Raw genomic sequence first — 21,056 nt, 5'->3', positions numbered from 1 at the left:
TAGTAAAATGCGGATAACAATAGCACCTACCTCTGAGGATTATTTTGAGGACCAAATGAGGTAATACTTGTAAACTGCTTAAAAGAATGCCTGGCACATATTAGGAATTTAATAAATATTTATTCTATCTATCCAAATAATCTTTCTATAGTAAATTACCGCCAACCTTTTAAGTGTGTGGAAATAAGGTTTCTAGTTAAAGTATCAAAGAGGTACCTAAGGTTTGGGGAATTTGCTTTTTTATAGCAAATAACTAGAAACATCTTAAATGTAGAAGTCAAACTCTGTTATATCAGGGTAAAGAAATCTATTTTTCCATAAATTTTACAAATTAGGATTGAAATATAGATAAATAGATCCACATATAAGCTTTCACTGGCACAATAATAGCTAACATTTTTTATGTATGCAAAGTACTTTATAATTATTATTTCATTTGATCCCCATAGCTCCTTGTGGTGATGGTGATAATGATGTTCAGTTATGTCTGCCTCTTTATAATCCTTTTTAGGATTTTCTTGACAAAGTTACTGGGAGTGGTTTGTCATTTCCTTTAGCAGATCACTTTGTTGACAAGGAAACTGAGGCAAACAGTTAAGTGACTTGCCCAGGGTCACAAAACTAGCAAGTATGTGAAATCACATTTGAATTCAGGTCTTCCTGATTCTAGGCTTGGCACTCCATCCACTGTGTCACTTAGCTGCCTCTGTGAGGAAGACATTATTATTATCTTGAGCCTAAGAGGGGTTGCACTAACTTGTAAATATCTGAGACAATATTCAAAGTCCAGTACCACCCAGTGAGGAAATTCCCTCTACCAATACAGATATAAAATGTGAAAGTTAAATTGATTTGACTACTGACACAGCCAGTAGAGACAAAGACTATGTAACCTGACTCCAAGTCTTCTTGAATGAGGCCAGCTCTTTATTAACTAAACCACAGAGCTTCTTACAATGGACGACAATGAGAGAACAATTGTTTTCATATATGTAATTTTAGAAATAGTACCAAAAATACATACATTATATAAAAGGAAAATATATATAAAGAAAAGAACAAAGGAGAAAGGGATAAAAAAGAAGGCTTTAAGTTGTTTTCTAGTAACTACACAAAATCTTTTTTTAGAGTTAATGATGTTATATGGGACAAAGACCACCGGCTCAAATAAATCAAATAAATTAAGTAGGTTTTTCAAGGTAAAAACAGAAAGGAATTTTATTACGATCCCCAGAGAGAAAGGGAGTCTCCTTCCCCACAAGCAGTTAGGCAAGGACAGGCAAAGCCCAGTTAACAGACAAGAACTATATAGGGGTCCGGGCTAACACTCCCTATGGCTGGATCTTTGCCCTGATTAGCCAGGACAAATGATCTCACATTCTAAGTCATAAATGAGGAAAAACTTTCACCCCAACCACAACTTTAGGATTAATAAATTACTTTACATGGGAATTTCAGTGCCAAGGTGGCCCCAACTTAGTCTCACAAAGAAAAAGTCCCACTCCTTGTAAACCATGTGATTTCTGAAGAAACCTAGCCCCGGGGCCCAGCTGACCTTCACTCAATTTTTACAACACTCTCTCCATCTTAAGAGATAGTTTTCACAGTTCACTTCATCCAATGCCAAATATACATAATTTGTTTTGTTGTTTAAAGACAATTATGCAACAAAATTGTTTGAAATAAGTTTAAAGCCACAGGAAGGATGTGGAAGGAACCACATGTGTACTAGGAGAAATGCTATTTTTAACTAGGGGTAAAGTAAGTTAAAGTTAATAGTTGATGATTTTCCTATGCTGACACACCCTAAACAAAGTTCTCCCCAACACCCAAGCTTATCACATCTTGTAAACTTGGCGGGGAGGGAACAAACCTTAGAAGAATTTTAAAATATAAGTCACTAAAAGAATGAAAAAGAGTAAATTACTTTTAAGACTGAGAGATCCTTTAAAAATAGGATTTTCTTTAACAAACAAAAAGGACAGAAAATAGTTACATAGAAAGGGGAAATGGTTTTTCTGCTAGAGAAATGTAGAAAATGTAGAAAACTTCTAGAGAATGTAATAGAATAACATTACATAATAAGGAATGAAAGATGGGAAGAAATCTGAGAATCATAGGAGGATTTTAATGAAGTGATCCAGAGTAAAGAAAATACAACCCACAGAATAAAACAGTGAATATGATAATACAAATAAAGCTAACATTGAAAGGTAACAAAACTCCAATATAACAATAAATATAAGACCATACCATAAAAATTAAAGGACACACAGTTCAAAACTGAATAGTAGGCCCTCACCTGCAGCGGTCTCCATAAGCACAGCACCCTCGCTGATAATATCTGCACACCATGGCAGACTGACTAGTGGAGAGGTCATGGGAATAGCGGCAGTTGTTTCCTTCCTTGCAAACCCCATGCATGAAATACCTGTAAGATGGACAAAAAAAAAAAAAATCATTTTCTTATATAAAAATGCCAATATGAATAGTTTACTTAAGTGACTCATCAATTTCCCATCATACTAAGTGGTACTACACAGCACACATGCATGTGCACACACACACATACAATCTAGATACAATATATTAATTTTATTACCACTTTTCAAACATTTCTCTTATTTTATATCACCATGATCAATGAACAAATAATTGATTTAAATTTTGCAATGAAAATTATTTCACCACTAAACTCTCACCACCTTATTGGATGAATTAACTATATTACCACCAATTAAAAAAGGGTGGTACTAAGATGTAAAAATGTCTAACCACACAGCACATCTGGAGGGCTGACTTCTTATTCTCTCCTATAGTCAATTTTAGCCACATTGCCTCAATAAAGTGAGGAAAAATACAAAAATAAAATAAAATAAAAAAATAAAGTGAGAAAAAAGAATCAAAATACAATACAGACGATATGGATTTTGAAGTTCCATCCTTCACTTTAAAGAATTTCTTTAAGAGAATTAAAAACACTTTTAGTAGAACATCTAGTCAAAATGAGATGGAAAAGTTAATGTTGATTAATAATGACCATTTGAAACTGAACAAAATTAGTGCAACTTTCCATTAAATCTTAGATGAAAGTCAGACATTGAAAAGTATGTAAGGAATGAACTGAAACACACAAAAGACCACGAGTTATTCACAATAGATAAATAGTAAAAAGATATGGATAAAGAATTTTCAGATGAAATAAAATGGTACAAATCACTAATAAAAGACAAATTAAAACAACTCTCAAGTTTCATCATATGTACATAATAAAAAAAATCCCTCCCAAAATTCCATTGGAGCTGTGGAAAGACAGGAACAGTAACACATGCAGTTCGTGAAACTTTGAATCAATCTAACCTTTCTAGAGAACAATTTGGAACCAGATGAGAAAAGTTACTAAAATCTTTATTATCTCTGACCCAACAAGTACACTATGGGCACTTATCCTAAAGGTCAATAAAAGAAATAGTCTATTTTTGTTATATCAAGTAATAGAAGTACCCTGTGGTAGCAAAACAAACAAAAACCTTAGAAACCAAGGGGTACCCAGAACAGCTTAAGAAATTGTGGTATATGACAATAATAGACAGTATTTAGTTATAGTTAGCACTTTTGAGATTTGCATAGCACATTACATTATTTAATTTTATTTCTACCACAGAGAGGTAAGCACTATTTTCATTTTATAGATGAGGAAACTAAGGCAAACAGGGTTTGCCTATGTCTATGAAGTCTTATAACTACTAAATGTCTGAGGAAGGACTTGAATTCAAGCCTTTCTGACTCCAGATCCAGCATTCTATCAATTATGCACTTAGTTGTCTCTATATGAATGAAATGAACTATCATTCCACCATAAGAAATAATGAAGAATTCAGAACAGGAAGACTGCTCTGTGATACTACATTTAAAGAAAGTAGAACAAAAGGAAGAATAAATACAATAACTAGCTGCAACACTAAGCCGCGTCAATTTGGACTAACTGCATTGAATAATCTTAGTTCCAGAGAACAGACAATATAACATACATCACTTATAGTAGAAAGGGAATTACTAGCATAGAATGCTGACTACTTTGTTAAACTTGGTTGCTTGCTCAGTTTGTTTTACCCACACTACTACTCTTCCTGATTAAAAGGGAAGGTTCAATTAGAAGTTCAATTACGACAATTTGTAGCTTGTCCTTTGTTCTGGAAGAGGACTATGATTATCAGAGAGATGATGCTATGACATTCAAGTCAATTGAATTTAAGTGCAGGAGGGCTGTGCAGAGCACAGTACAATGGGAATGACTGCAATATTAAAAGATAACAAAAAATGTTAATAAAATGAATAAAGGGGGGAAAGTCATCAGTGTTATCAGAGAGATGAGTACCCATAAAACTTCAGTATTTGAGGACTGAGATCTTCAAGGAAAGGGAAAGAAGGGTAATGGTAGCAGAGAGCAGAGGATGACTGCTTAGTTAATTGCATTGGCTCTTTCAATATCTTAATGCTGGAGAAACACTAAAAAAAGGTTACTATTTTTATTTTCTTCAAGAAAGTTTGTTTTGACAATTACGGTCTCTACTATCTACTTCTGGCAAAATCTTGCTTGAATTCTTGTGTATTGGGTCATTTCCTTTAATATGCAAACATGCTACTAATAGATCAAATAAAAGCATGATTATATAATTTATGCACCCAAACCTTATTCAAACATAATTTGCAGATGCAGATTTAAAGTACAGTTGAATTTAAGCCGAGTTAGAAAACATGATATAGTTTTCAGAAGACAAATTCAATTGCATTTCTTGCTGCTTTATCAATAAGTTTAACTCTTAGTTGATAGGAAAGTCACAGTTTTGGAAAGAATTTTTAAAACACCTAATAATATTCTTCACAATCCATATCATTATCATTATTAATTATGACAATAGTAACTGAACATAATGAGTGTGCCTTTTCTTTCTTTTATCACTTAGCATAATACACATTCCCTGCACAGTAGGATAAATATTTGCAGAACTGAATTTATCCTCGGGGCAGTGAGAAATTACAGAAGGCTTTTGAGTCATATAGTAAAAAACTGAAAATTATATTCATCTGAAATTAAAGGAAAATGGAAGAAGACAGAGAAAAAGAAGAGAGAAATAGGAAAATCAAGGCAGTTGAGATATATTTAACTGGCTCCTGGATGTGGAGTCAGAAGACTTTGTTTTAAATGGTGACTCTCCCAACACAGGGCAAATCACTTACCCTCTTATGACTTCATTTATATTCTAAAGCTATGGTTTATATTCTAAACCAAAGCTATTGGTTCCTAACTTGTAAACCAATTCAGCTTTATAATCTTGGAACTTAAGGAGTTACAAACTCGCATTTCCTTTCCTCCTCCCCAAGATATGGATAATCTATAATCAAAGAATGACTGCTAACTGAACAAAGTCCGATTGCCACAGTCCATAAGGCCAGCTCTAGATAGTCTTTCTTTCTCTACCTATTCTAACCTTCTCCCTTCCTTTCTCCATAGCTGGGAAAGCAGAAATGGTGTCTTTTTGAAGGGTCCCTCCATGATTGGCTTAGTAGGTAGAGTTTAGGACTTAATTAGTTCAAATCTTGCCCCAATCATTTAACATTTGTCTCAGTTTTTTTAATGAGAGAAAAAAAAGATGTGGGGCGGTCTGAGGGGCTCCTAAGGTATTCCACGTCTAAATCTATGATTCTAATTGGGGACCAGACAGAAAATGATAGAAAATATATTCAGTGGACAGGTCAATATTTCCAAGACCCAAGATTTTGCTGACAGTGTTTACTATTAAGCTTGGCACATAAAGTCTTCCTTACTTTGCTTTTCCCTTATGTTTCTAGTCTTATTTCATATTTCCCCTTCAAGGACTTTACATTCCAGATAAATTAAATTACTAGCTATTCTCTAAACTCAAAATCTGAAACCCTCAAAATATACAGACTATCCTCCATCCTTGTAATACACCTTTTCTCATAATTCACTCTCAGAAGCCCCAAATTTCCATGAAGGCTCAACTCAGCAACATCTCCTCCTAGATCTCCACCTGTTAATGTCCTCTCCCTTCTAGTATTACCTTGTATAAATTTAACAGCTAAATATAAAGTTTACCAGCACCTCACCACACCCAGAAAAAAAAAAGTATAAATTGCTAGAGGGTAAAGAATGTTTAAATGTTTTGTTCCTATATCCCTAGGATCTCAATGTTTAATGAAGGCTATAAGACAGAAGTGATGTTCAATTTAGAGGAATAGCAATCTGCACTTTGCAGGTTATAAGAGAACTGTTGGTAAGGAAATATGAATAGCTAAAATTATCATTTATATGCTTCATAGTTTAAAAAGACCTTCACTTTCATATTACCTCATTCTAAGACTATGATGGTGAGCCCCAGAAAATGCTAAAGAGAATCACACAAATTAGCACTCAGAGGGATCTTCTAAAAATCATTTGGTCTGACTCCAAGTTTTCATTTTAAATATGAAAAAACCAAGGCCTAGAAGTTAAGTGACTTGTCCAAGTTATACTCTTTCACTTCTCTCAGTTCTGTCTTTGCCCACAATGTCACCTTGTTGGTGAGTGTTTTTAAATATGTCACTTATTAAAAGTATTTAAGGGTCGCAGGATAAATTTTAGAAGGAAGACAGAATGATTCAAAAAGAGTAGAAGGAAACCAATGACCAAACAGGGGGGCTGGTACACCACAACAAATAACTATGTTCTTCCTCTAGAGCAATTTTAAACATCCTGAAGAAGGATCATTCCATACTTTATAGCAGTTGTTCTCAGGGTTCCATGAAGAGGATATAAAAGGGTGGTGGTGGGGGGGGTTTGAAAGCCAATACTATTTTCATAATACTAAGATATTTTAATTTCTAACAGTACACATCAATAGATATAAACTACATAAAGAAAAGCTCTCTGGGGAAATAGTCAATAATTTTTAAAACTATAAAAGGGTCCCAAAATCAAAGAGTTTGAGAAGAACCACTGCCCTAAAAAACTGTAAGAAGGGCATTAGCAAGTAAGAGAAATTCTATTACTAATTTATAGTTGGTTAACTCCCTCCTAAAGAATCTATGCAATGGTCAAAGACAGACCTGAAAATTGGAAGTTAATATTGTCTTCTTAGAACACATATTTAAAATAGTGTACTCATTCAACACACATCTATTTAACTGTGGTCAAAAGTACTGTGAGGTAACAAGGGATATATGATAAGATTATAAAACACCTGTCTAGGTGACTATAGACATCCTTCCTTATTTATAGAGAAAGCAACTTTGCATGTCTGGGAGGCAGAGTGAGGGAAGTGAAAGAGTTATCATATAGTGTCCTCAATCATTACATCAGTAAATGAGGGAATCAAATCCCAGGATAAGAAGTCTCATATATACCATTAAGCATCCCTGCCTTAATCTCTAAACAAAGGTCTCACAATAGAAGTTTATCAGAACAATATATTCCCTATATTGATAGCATTTTATTCCTTCAAAAATAATTATTAAATGGCTACTATGCATAAGACTGCAAACTATGCCCATGTATAATTTACCTTTTGTCTCTCATAGAATACAAGTAACTACAATACAAAATAATTAATATCAAGTGTCATAAAAGGGGAACAATCAAAATCCACCAGAAAAGATTTCTGGTCAGAAGTATTCTGCCACGAGAGAAGTATTCTCTCACGAGAGAACTAGATGTTTAAAAATGGGCAAGGTTTCTGATAAGCAGTGGTTGGGTGGGAGAGAACATTTCAGGCAAGGGGAAGAGATAAAATATAGCAAGGCATAATTTGAGGATAGTGAACTGAATTAGGCTAAAATGTAGGGTTACTACACCTCAGAAGATAAATTATTCATCTGGATTACGTTATTATTAGTTAAAAACTTTTCACATATAAAAAAGTCTTACATAAAACTGTTTGATCTCAAATATTCTAATATAGTAACTCTTATTAAAATATTTCTCAGAATTAGAATTTTATTAGCATTTTTCTTATTAGAATATATCTTAAATATTCTAATAAGAGTTACTATTCTCACTTTTCACCTGGCTGTACTACTCTGAGATTTCTCATCATGTTTCTTTCCTTTCAGGTACCTTCCCCACTTCCTCCTGCTTTTCAGCCTTCCATGTTATCTTCACACATTAGACGGTATACTCATTGAGCATAAGGACTATCTCAATTTTATTTTTGTATTTAGCACAGGTACATAATAGTAACTTAGTCAATAAGCATTTATTAAGCACCTACTACATACCAGGCACTTGGCTAAGGACTTAATAAATGTTTATCAATTCTACTGTTATATAGAGAATATACTAAATTATCAACTAAAGAGAAATTGCTTCTATTCTAACATGAAGAATGCTTTTTATGATAAGTGAAAACAATTTAGGTCTCAAGATATGAAGTCAGGTGTCCAAGCCAGTAAATACTGAAGGAAATAATTGTTTTTTAGTCTTTACACAGATAACTTGTACATAATTGGCTTTTTTCTCTTTTTTTTTTTATTAAAGTTTTTTATTTTCAAAATGTAAGCACAGATAATTTTTTTAACACTGACCCTCACAAAGCCATATGTTCCAAAAATTCCTCTCCTTCTCCCCACCCCTTCCCCTGGATGACAAGCAATCCAATATATGTTACACATGTTAAATCCAATATATTTAACATATTTATACAATTATCTTGCTGCACAAGAAAAATCAGATCCAAAAGAAAATGAATAAGAAAACAAAATGCAAATGAACAACAACAAAAAGAGTGACAATGTTATGTTGTGATCCACACTCAGCTCCCACAGTTCTCTCTCTGGGTGTAGATGGCTCTCTTCATCACAAGATCAGTGAAACTGGCCTCAATCATCTCATTGTTGTAAAGAGTCACATCCATCAGAATTGATCTTGCTATAATCTTGTTGCCATGTTCAAGAATCTCTTGGTTCAGCTCATTTCACTTAGCATCAGTTCATGTAAATCTCTCCACGACTCTTTGAAATCATCCTGCTGATTGTTTCTTATATAATAGTAATATTCCATAACATTCATAGACCATAACTTATTCAGCCATTCTCCAAATGACGGGCATCCACTCAGTTTCCAGTTTCTTGCCACTATAAAAAGGGCTGCCACAAACATTTTTTGCATATGTGGGTCCCTTTCCCTCCTTTAAGATCTCTTTGGGATATAGGCCCAATAGAAACACTACTAGATTAAAGGGTATGCACAGTTTAATAATTTTTTGGGCATAGTTCCAAATTGCTCTTCAGAATAGTTGGATCATTTTACAATTCCACCAACAATGTATTAGTAGTCCCAGTTTTCCCTTCAATGTTTGTCATTATCTTTTCCTATCACCTTAGCCAGTCTGAGAAGTATGTAGTGGTACCTCAGAATTGTCTTAATTTAAAAGAAATCAATTCTCTAATACATTTTGAAACTTTTTTTTAGGGGTAGGTTGGAGTGAAAAATAATGATTATCACATAACTCCAAGTATAGATCCTCTCTCAAAAAATACAGAGTCAATTCATCAATTGAACTAGTAAGGACTTTCTGTAACTTAAATCTTATTAAGTTGCCTGGGACAGAGAATCACTCATTTGCCTGTGATCACATGCTAATATGTGCCAGAAATGGATTTTCAATCAGATTTCTGAACTCCAAAAGCAAAACCTTAATCTACTATGCCAAGTTACCTCAATTATCTGCTGAGGTCTCCAACATGCTTCTAATTAACTAGTGATTATCCCCAACTTTTCACACTTTTATTTACCTTCCTAAATTATTAGTTTCTAACACTTCTAGATTCTACATGCATATCATCTTTCCCATCTGAGACAGATATCACCCTAATCCAGGCCTTTAGCTCTTAAGACTAATGCACAATAGATTTCCAGTTCTTTTAATAATAACATTTACATAGCATTTAAAAGTTTGCAAAGTGTTTTGCAAATATTATCTTTATGCTTTCGAAGTAGGTGCTATTATTATCACCATTCTATAGATGAGGAAATTACACATGAAGCTTTAATGGCCTTTAGAATCAAATACAAACTACTGCTTGGTATTTCAAGTCCTTCACAATTTGATTCCATAACTTATCCTTCTAGGGTGATTATACTCATCTCCCACAATGGTCCACCCAAACTGGCCTATCTACTGGGTTCCTTGAATCTCAGGGTACCATTTCCCAATTCTTTGCCAAGGGCTATATCCAATGCCTGGATTGTTTACTCTTCTCTAATCACCATGTATTTTTTATATGCTGAGCTATTTACTTAGTTGCAAAAATGGTGGATTTACCTTATATAAGATCCTTATTATTGGAGCAATGCAAGGTTGTATTTGTATATTACCACTTAGCATATTACCTGACACAATGGAGGCATTTAATAAACATTTGATGATTAACTTATGAGCTCATAATTATGTAAAAGGGCATGTAAAAAGATGGGGGCAAGTAATAAATACATACAAAATATATGTGTGTATATATATCCCTGCAAAAAAACCTAAAGCCCTTGAATAAACTAAGGCTTATTTAAAAAAATAATTTTTAAATTGTACTCAGAACAAAGTGAAGGTGATGGCACCACTGATTAGGGAAGGTGATAATGTTAACCAGAAGGCAGTGAAAATATAGAACTTCTCAGTTCCTATTTTCATCTTCAAAAAGTAGACTAGTCTTCACCCTGGAAATTACAGAACAGGCAATGTAAGCAGGGCTATACCTGGGGAGGACAGACGAAAAGAATAATAGCTGTTCAAATGTGTTCAAGTATTCAGGCCTTTAATAATTTGCAGAAATAATCTCAGAACCACTGACTTGTTGGAAATCTCTAAAGAACTATAAAGTGCAGAAGATTTGCATAATTAGGGCTTTTATGCTAAAAATAGAGGGAAAGGAGAATCCATGAAACTACAGGTCAGTTTGACACTGATCTCTAAAAAATTTTAAAAATAGATCATTCAGAGAACAGTTTGTAAGCATCCAGAAATTAATGCAGTGATCGCTGTGACTTGCCAACACATGTTTACAAGCCAAGTCTGGCCAAGATAATCATACATTTACCGAATTGCCTACTTTCCCTTTTCTAATAAGGTTGTTAGTTTGATAGGCAAATGAAATATTGTAGATATAAAAATCTTTCATAACAGCCTGGTAGATAAAAAATTTTAAAGTGTTAATTTGAACTTTGATGAATAACTACATGAGAGAATTTGATTAAATGGCTGTGTTGTTCTAGTCTAGTCAAAAAAGTTAAGTGACATGGATGCTCTCATACAATTATCAAATTTTTAGATTATACAAAAACAGGTCAACATACAAAATGATAGAATTAAATTCAATAAGATCTTAACAAGCAAGCAAAATCTTGCTCATGATATAGGCATGATCAGGGGGTGACAGAATAAAATATATACCAATCCAATAATAAATAACCAAAAAGAGAAAAGAAGAGGCATCTAAAAGAACAAAAACAACTATTGTGGAAACATCAAGATGACATTTAACAAGGATAAATGGAAAGTTCTCTTTATTATATTTGGCTGTATTTTAATGGCCAAACTTCTTAGATATTAAAGGGAAGGCTGATAAACCATCTCTACATTTAAGTTTTTTTTTTTTTTAAAGCAAGAAAAGAAATAAAAAGAAAACTATAAGAGTAGGTAGTTCTAACAAGGCAGCCATACCGGGAAAGACTGGGGAAGTTGCTTTTCAAAAACATATGATAGGCACCGAATACTTCACTTTGCTTGCTTGTTCCTTCCCCCAAGCTTCATCAAGACAGACAGAAAATGCTTGCATCCCTGAAGGGGAAGAGGAAAAGGTCATCAAAAGAAAGGAGATCTACTACTCATTGATGGCTAGTACAAAGGCTTAATGGGCCAATTCTGTTTTTCTCTCCCAAAGGAAGCAGTGCCAAGAGAGCATTTGGATGGACCTCTCTCTCTCTCTCTGTCTGTCAAGTATTTCTTCTTTTGATATATGTATTCCTCTTAGCAGCTTGAGGTTAAGAGATGTATCCCTACTATAGACATTAATTCCAATATAAAGACTGTGTGCAATTCCACAATAGATAAGCAAGCATTGTAGGTTTACTTATTTCTTTTAAAAGTGCACAGAAATGTTATTTAGATTTCTTTGGTTTCGTTGGTTTTTTTTTTTTTTTTTTGTTGTTGTTGTTGTTGTTTTAGTAAAAAAAAAAAAAGACTTGAAGAAGTTTTAGTTGGCTGCAGGCTAAATGAGTCAACATTATAACTGGACTGCTAAAGCTAACATAACCTTAGGCGGCATTAAAAAATATAGTACCCACATCATGGAAAGTAAAAGTCTCACTGTACTATGTGCTACTTAGACTACACAGTGGAGTACTGTGTTCATTTCTGAATGCCACGTCTTAACACAGCCACTTAAAAACTATAGAGTCTGTTCAGAGAATAACTTAGGTGTGAAGTTTGAAGGCACTATGAGTTTAGGAAAAAAAAAGAGATACGAGACATAATACATCAAATTAATTTTGACATCAATATAAGCTTTGATTAAAAATAAATCAAATCAAAAGAAAAAGAGGGAGTCTCCCTGCTTGTCTTGCTCCAGAAAGCAAAATGGGGAAAAATCAGTATATAATTACAAAAAGACAGAACTGACTTAACAAGATCACTTTTTTCACAAAGGAATGAGTTCAAGTTGTAGTGGACACGCAAAAAAAACTAGCTAATCATGTGACTTGGATTCAAGATTTAGAAAGTTAAGTACTTCTATTCGAGACACTGATTACGAACTTGAGAATCAATTATATGACATGGTATAGGAAGGCTCAGCATGGTGTGCTTCAGAGAAGGTGGTGTACTCACTCTATAAGCAAAGTAGAATTGAATTAACTCAGAAGACATAAAAAATACGCAAAGTTAGAGAACCTACCCCAAATATTTATGGGGACTACCTGTGTCTGACCTGTGGCGGAGCATTCCAAGCTCATATTGGTTTGATCAGCCACAGTTGGACACACTGTAATTCGACTCTAAAATAGAGATGTTGTTTTAGTCCTCTTTGAGAACGAAGAACACCAACCAACCAATCAACCAGGGACTGAAAGGGCTAAAAAACTAAATGAATTATTATCCCTACCTCCAGGAAATTTATAATCCAGTAAAAGAGATGCAGCAACCAAATAACATCAAAGATAACATAGGAGACAGAAAATGTCAGTTCAGATTCTAGTTCTGCCACTTAGTAGCTGTATACCCTTGGAAAGGTCACAACCTCTTAGATGCTCAGTTTTCTCCATTGTAAATATCCATCTCAGAATTGTTTCGTAGATCACTTGAGACAACATAGATTGAGACATACAATTGCTTTGTAAGAAGTGAAACTCTATAAAATATAGCAACTATTACAAGTGATTGTAACATAAAAGACAACCCAAATGTCTAAGAGGATACAAAATAACAGTTGAGAGGAAGAGAAATTATTTGTACCTGAGGAAGATCAAGAAAACTTCATGAATTACATTTAAGTTTCAAAGACTGGACAAGAATTAAATAAAGATGGGAAGGAGGACATTTCATAGAAATGTTTGTTGTTCAGTTACATCTATCTCTTAGTGTTTTCTTGGCAAAGATATTGGCATGTTTTACCATTTCCTTCTCCTGCTCATTTTATAAAGGAACAGAGGTAAAGAGAATTAAGGGACTTGCCCATGGTCATACAGCAGGCTAGGGTCTAAGGCCAGAGGAAGTTGAATTCTCCTGACTCCAGGTCCAGTTCTCAATCCATTATGTCACTTGAGTTTGGGAGGCAGCAAGTACATGAATGAGGAAATACTCTCAGTGTAAGAGCAAAAATGATCAGAGAACCATACAGAATCCACTGAATCCAACCCCCTCGATTTATAGATGAAGAAACAAGACATTAAGTGACTTGCTAAGAGTCAAAGATTTTAACCTAGGCTCCTGACTCCAAGTTCAGTCCTTTATTCACTATTTCATGCTGTCTCTTTAAACAGTAGTTGTAGCCAAGTCATAGACCTTGAATGTTAGGTCTATGCTATTATCTCCCAATTTGTGGGTTGTGACACCATATGGGGTCTTGTAAGTGAAGGAATCATTAAATTATCAGTAAATGTTTGATTTGTATACTTATTTTGCATATATGGGGTCAAGTAAATATTTCTCAGGTGAAAGGGGGTCATGAATGGAAATAAGTTTAAGAAGCCCTGCTCCATTTCACAGGCAATTTAAAGCCAATGAATATTTCTGGGCATAGTTCAAATTTAGAGTGATGTTAGGAATTTTTAGTGGGCAACAGCTAAAATTGACTAAAACAGTAGAGATCTGTGGCAGGAAAATCACCCTGGATAGGCAAAAGGTAATTCCAACTCTCACTAGGATATTCTGGAGGAAGAACAGATAAATTGGTCCCCAATTAGATGGGAGTTTCTATCTCCTGCTTCCATGTCTTTGTCCAAGTAGGATCCAATGTCTATAATGCACTCCTCTCTAATCTTAATTTTGCTGTTCAAAGCACAGCTTAGATGTCACCTCTTACAAGAGATCTATTTTCCCCAGATATTCCCATCTCCCTCTCAGAATTACTGTGTGTATGTGTGTGTTTTTTCTTTACACTTGTAATTTTATATCCTCAAATAGATTGTCAACTCTTCAAGGGTAAGGGTAGTTTCATTTTTAAGTAAGTATGCTCTTCAATTAGCAGAGGATCTTACAAATAAGAGCTCAATTAAATCCCACTGTTGAAATTAACTGGGGGAGGTGGAGGAAGGATGAGAGGATTAAGAAAGGAAGAAATACAGAAACAATTTTTGAACTTGGTGGACAGAAATTCCCTCAAAATTTTAAGAATTTCTGGACATTAGTAATTTTATGTTGTATCCTTGACTTTCTCTATTTTTCTTGATTATCTCATCTTTATTAATCATTTCTATTTATATGATTCTCTAATTTTTATCTCCAGGACCATTCTCTCCCCTAAGCACGAGGCTCACATTTTTAACTACTTGCTGATCATCTCTTGGATCAAATTCAAAAATGCCCAAATTTGAATTTGTTGTCCCTTTCCAAAAACCTGCCCATCTTCCTGATATTTCTATACCAGCATTTTCCTTAGTTATCCAGGAATAAAAATCTCCAGATATTTGCTTTTTTTTTCTCTTACATCTAATCAGTTGCCAAACTCAGTTCTGTCCGCTTTAACGCAACATTTCTTTAATTTTTCTCTCTTTTTCATTCCTTTTATCCTAGCTCTCCATAATCTCACTTAGACTACTATAACAGTCTCTTAAGACACCTCCCCAACTCAAAGTCCATCAACATATAGTGGCCTAATCTTGGAATTCAAAATTCTGATCATACCACTTCCTTGATCAATATATCTATCCAGCTCAATGCATACTATAGTCTCTTCATATGCTCATTCAACATGCTAATTTTCACTATAAATTCCTTATTCCATCTCTACATACCCAGCACTTTGCCCAGAGTTGAACCTCTTGAAAACTTGAACTCTGTGGTCAGATGGAACCCATCAGGAGCTTGTTAAAGTTTCAGGAACCAGCCAATATGCTTATAGGCATTAATTACAATTCCCTAGCGACTTAGGAATCCGTCTTTGTTGATTAATTTAATGTTTAATCATGAAATCTTTTTTACTGTAATTTAATTCTTTTTGCTGGTACAATAATCTTTGCCACTAGATGGAGGTTTTCTGATGGCAGCGTGCTTGTTCTACTTCCTCGTAATTTCCATTTTGCCTAGCACACATCTCAGATATACTTAGTTGATTTCATTGGATCATTTCATTAATAGATTTTAATAAGGGAAGTGTTTTTTTTTTAAACACAAAAGCAATTTCAAATAATTTTTAGGTTAAAAAATTGAGTAACATATCAAAGCACATGGACAACAATTTTTCATCTTAGTAGCTTTATTTTAATGGATATATAGTAGCAAGATATATTAACTGAAACCGTTCAATAATAGGAGTGTCCAGATAAAATCCAAACATATATATACAACAATTATTTATGGATCAGTTCTAAATTAACAACCTTTAATGAAAGAGAATTTAAGATAAGGACAGCTATTTCTAAAGTTTCTGATGAGAGAATGAAATAACACTGATTAAATTGATGAAGAAATTAATCTATTTTATTTTCTACAAATCATTTGGCAGAACACTTACCTGAATGTTGCAGAAATCACACTAGTAAATGAGATTATAATTTGCTGAATATTGTGTTGCCTTAAGCAAGTCATTACAATTTCTCAGACCCCAGCCCCCAAAGTAGCTACTAAATCCTATCATTTTGCTCTTCATAGCATCTCTCCTAAATGCCCCCCTTTCCCATCTGATGTTAAGACCCTGATCTAGGCCCTAACTACTTCACACTTGGATTGCTACAATAGCCTTCTAGTTCATCTGCCTGACTCAGTCTCTCCCCATTATAATTTATCTTCCACCCCGATGTCAAACTGACCTTCCTAAAATGCAGGACATGACCATGGCACCTTATTTAATAAATCCCAATGACTTTCTGTATTAGGCCAGGTGTACTTGAAACAAGTAATCTTATAAGGCGTTAACTCAATAGAATTGAGATAATGAGCCCTCTACAGCTTCCTATCACTTAGGGTCAAGTTCTTCATAACCTGGATCCCTTTTACCATTCCAATTTTGTTATATACACACACCTTTTCCTCTCCTTGCATACTCTCCAGTGATATTAATCTCCTGTGCTGTTCCTGTCATGACATTCCATTTCTTAATTCTAGGTACCTTCTCTAGTTGTCCCCCCATATCTGGAATTCTTTCCTGGCTTTTTCCAAATCCCAGGTAAAAATCTGTCCTTTTATCAGAAACTTTTCTCAATCATCTTTAAAGTTACTGCCTTTTTCCTCTTGATTACCTCAATTTTTGGGGTATGTATCTTGTATATATATAGCTTATTTCTCTCTCTCTCCTCTATTATACTGTTCTTTGAGAGTAGATTTTTTGGTCTTTTCTAGTGAACACAATGCTTGGCACTTAGTAGGTGATTAATAAATGTCTGCTGAATGATTTCAGTTTCCTTATAAGCCTCTGAGGAATGCATTTGAAATACTTCCTAAATATAAGTTATGATTAAGCTTTTAATTGTTTTAACTCCACCCATTTTTCCCTTAAAGATGTTGAGGAATGGTAAAATCCTAAGGTCTCATCCAGATTCTCAAACAAAAGGATTTGGAAACATTAACAGTTTTGGGAGGGGAAGGCTACATAATACAGAACCACGAACCGTTATCATTAAGATGCAGGGGAAAAACGTCATGAAAAATAGCAACAGAACTTCAGATACAATCAATGAAATAAGTACTTTCCAAAAAAAGGTTGAACAAGTTTTGTATTTTGGGACAGAGATTAGTAGCTTTAACCAGCTTCTAGAAGGCCTTAGACCTTTTGTGAAGAAAGCAGCATTGGACAAATGCCTAGATCTGTAGATGATATGTGGTAAAGAAACATGTACACTGTAGCTTCATTGTAACACCAACTGTATAACACAGGACCACCTTGGACCCTTTCCAAAAGAGTTTAGTTACAAGGAGTACTGGAAGAAGCTATTTATAACTTAGTCTTACCTATAATGTCATTCTACATCATGGACTGTATTACAGAGAACTTTGGTTTGATTCCAAGAGACATGATTTTTATTAAGATGCCTAGTCATCCCTATTCCTTTTCCTGTTCTCCAACTTCCTAGTTTCTGTTGTGTGTTTTTTTTAAATGATAGTCAAGTAATTTTTAACAATAAGTCTCCATTTCTAGGTCTCTTATTTCTTTATTCAAGGAAAAGAAGGATAATCACTATGTAGAAATGACAGTTGCACTTGGAAATGGAGTCTATTGAAAATAACTGGAAACGACTATATTTTGATGAATTCATTGTTAAATTCATGATAATTCTTATTTGGTATTTTATTACATAAAAATCAAAGGTGTGCATGTGTATAAAAATACACACAGCCACAAATGTATATCCAACCCAACTATTCTGGAATTTGTAGCTTAAGAATTATATCCTGTGCCTTGAACATAAGTGATTCAACCAAAGTTACAACTTTAATATTTGTCAGAATTGGGACTTGAAACTGGATCTTTCAGTATGCCAAGGTTGGTTCTTTATTTGCCTATTTGATCTGTCTCTCACTGCTTTACATAAGAACCAAATACTGGGATTAGAGCAGTATAATCTTTTACATCACACTCTGCAGATCAGGTATACTAAGGTTCTGAACTATAAAAATTCCTCACTGTCCATAACACAAAAGGATTCCTCCACTGAATTAGTAATACCCTCTAAGTTAGGCTCATAGACAAATTCTGATCCATTATGTTGCTAAAGGAAAACCAAGAATTTGTGGCATAACTAGTCAGGGAAATGCAAGGGTGAAGTTGCATACAAATCAGAAGTTAGAAAGAAAAAAGGTCCTCTGCATGGCTAATTACATGTATCTTTGAGGGATACTAGATTTGGAAGGGGTCACAAGATTGTAGATTTATTTTGAAGATTAGACTTCTGGGATAAAGAGCACTAAATTGATTTGTCCAAGCTCATATAATAAACTGAGACCAGAATCCAATTCTTTTTTCTACAGAAATTTTGATGTAAGGGATAGAAAGGTTGGCTAAGAATAGAGGGGTCAAAGGAGGGTAATAAAAATAGATGTTTGTAAAAAATCAATTTGATGATGGGTTCTGACTGTTAGACTAAATTAGAATTTGTTACTATAATTATATATTATCGCTAATAATAGCTGACATTAATATATTCAAAGTTTGCAAAGTATTTTTAAATATTCTATCTTTTGTGAATTGGGGTATCATCCCTATTTTAGAGATGAGAAAACAGAAACTAAAAGAGCTTAAGGACTTGCCCCGGGGTCACAGAGATAATAAGTATCTGGAGCAGAGTCTTTGTGACTTTAGGTAGTAACTGATGCTGGGGGAAAATCTAAAATTATGAAATTATTCAAGGAATTTTATTTCAAGCAGTTGTATATGGAAGATCATATGCTGGAATAAAAGACCAGTATACCCAGGAAACTAACCAAGTACTCCAAGAATTAAGTATTGAACATCAACTTTTTATTCCATCATTCTGGTTAAAAAAAAAAGAGACTTAAATACCAACTAAAGTGCTATACTGTTCATAGTATAGCAAAAATAAGTGGAACTGTACCCCCCAAATTTTGGTTTCATAAAAAAGGAATTTTGAAATTCCTAGTTTGGATGGATTTTCTACTTAAACCTAGCTCTCTTTAAACATCTGAAATGGAAAATATGTCCACTTATGTTTTATACTTTATTGAAGGGAAGGTTTCTTGAATGAAATTTTGCATGTCTTGATTACTTAAAATACCTACATAAAAGGAAAAAAAAGGGCCTAAAATACTAAAAAATAACAAACTTCATGCCTACAACATCAAAATTACATAGCACTTAAAAAAACATATATATCCTAATATTTTCTCATTCATCAGAGTCTCTTTTCTAATACTCAGTTGGACCCCCCTTTTTTAAAATTCTTAATTCAGCAATAGTAAAGCCTAAATGCTGACTAAGTATTTTCAAGTGACTAATACTCATGCTGCAAATAAAATATTTTTCTCTGAAAATGATCCTTCGGTTCACTGCGTACACTATAAAGTGAGCTAAGACAAAGCAGAAATTCCTTTTTATACTAGAGCAAAGCTGATTTATGGGGAGTGCAGCAATCATCTGAAACCAAGGTTTTCTTGCTTCCAAAAAGTGGAGAGGTAGATTCCAAACCGGGAAGGTGAGTTGCGTCCTCCAGAGAAGTTAAGGTAGGATAGCTTTCTGGGCCTCGGATCTGGTTCTAGACAAAGCCCAGAATCGCCAAGTTGGAAAAATGGGGAAAGGAAAAATACAAAAGCGACTTCTCACAGCAGGGGAGATAAATAACAGCCTTTGTAACCGGTTGTGGCCGGGTGGCCCCGAGGAGAGGAGGCTGGAGAATCAGGGCAATGTCGCCGGGGCCCTCTTCGGGGACTCCAAGGCCCCAAGAAAAGACCTTGAGAGCAAAGGAAGAACGACACCCCCCAACCCCCACTTTCTCCCAGGGAAACCCGGGAGATGAGATTTGGGGGACAAATTCGCGCATGACACGGAGAGGGAAAAGGGGCGATCACTCTACTTCCTCCTCGAATGGCGCTTTCCCCCCAGTTCATGGCCTGCGATGACTTAAAGAAAAAAAAAGGAAGGGGGGAGAGACTGGGCGGGGGCCCCCCGCAAGGACGCCTAGAAATGAAATGGGGAAGCCACCAGAAGGGCGCCCCCAGTTTTGGGGTCGCCCCGGTTGGGGAAGAGAAGGCCGCGGGGTGCGGGGGCAGCGGCGCCCCCGGGCGGGGGTCATGGAAACGCCGGCTTACTCTCTTCCCCGCCCCCCCCATCTTCTCTCAACCTCTTAGCCGCTTTACCTGCAGGTGACCTGTTTGGTCCAGCCACCGCCGCTGCCTCCCCCTCCTCCTCCCGCCGCCGGGGACTGGGAAGCGACTGTGGGGGTGAGGGTGGGGGAGGCCGCTGCCACCGCCGCCGCCGCTGCCGCTCCTGATGTTGTGGCTGTTGTTCCGGGAGCTGCAGCCTCCGCCATTACTGTTTATCCCACACAGCAATGGCACCGGAACTTCCGGGATCACATACTTCCGGTCAGGCGGCGGGGGAGGAGGGAGGAGAGAAGGGAGGAGAGACAAGACTTGCCTCTCCTTATTCCTCACCACCTCCCCAAACCGCGTCGCGCCACCCCTCCCCATCCCCCCATCCTGCGGTCTGCGCTGAACAAAGGGGGGGACTCGGCCTGGAGCTCCCTCTGCCCGCCCACAAGGCGCCTCCAGCTTCTCTCTGATTGGTGGAGTGCGTTTTCTGCCGGCAAACAGGAGGGGCTAGTCACTGGGGCCGGGTCCAGGTGTGCTCCGTCGCCAATCATCAGCATCTTCATCAAAATCATCGTCGGCGGCATCAGC

At 35.6% G+C, this 21,056-nt stretch overlaps 1 protein-coding gene across 3 annotated transcripts in view; it reads right to left on the bottom strand.

Moving 5' to 3' along the window:
* The window catches only part of MKRN1 (makorin ring finger protein 1), a 30,575-nt gene extending 9,782 nt beyond the window's left edge, over nucleotides 1-20,793 (bottom strand). Inside the window, exons 1-2 of one of the 3 annotated variants that reach the window (XM_051963543.1) lie at nucleotides 20,514-20,793; nucleotides 2,303-2,431 (exon numbers count right to left, since the gene is read on the bottom strand). In XM_051963543.1, coding sequence (XP_051819503.1) covers nucleotides 2,303-2,431; nucleotides 20,514-20,686 — 302 coding nt within the window. In that variant the 5' untranslated portion in view covers nucleotides 20,687-20,793. The remainder of the gene's footprint in view (nucleotides 1-2,302; nucleotides 2,432-20,513) is intronic. The other 2 variants (XM_051963542.1, XM_051963541.1) reach the window with 2 other exon arrangements.
* Between the last annotated feature and the right edge of the window lie 263 nt (nucleotides 20,794-21,056).

The sequence above is a fragment of the Antechinus flavipes genome, chromosome 5 (genome assembly GCF_016432865.1).
Source record: "Antechinus flavipes isolate AdamAnt ecotype Samford, QLD, Australia chromosome 5, AdamAnt_v2, whole genome shotgun sequence".
Taxonomy (NCBI): domain Eukaryota; kingdom Metazoa; phylum Chordata; class Mammalia; order Dasyuromorphia; family Dasyuridae; genus Antechinus; species Antechinus flavipes.
The sequence above is the reverse complement of the archived record's forward strand: the minus strand, read 5'-3'. Positions and strand labels throughout refer to the sequence as shown.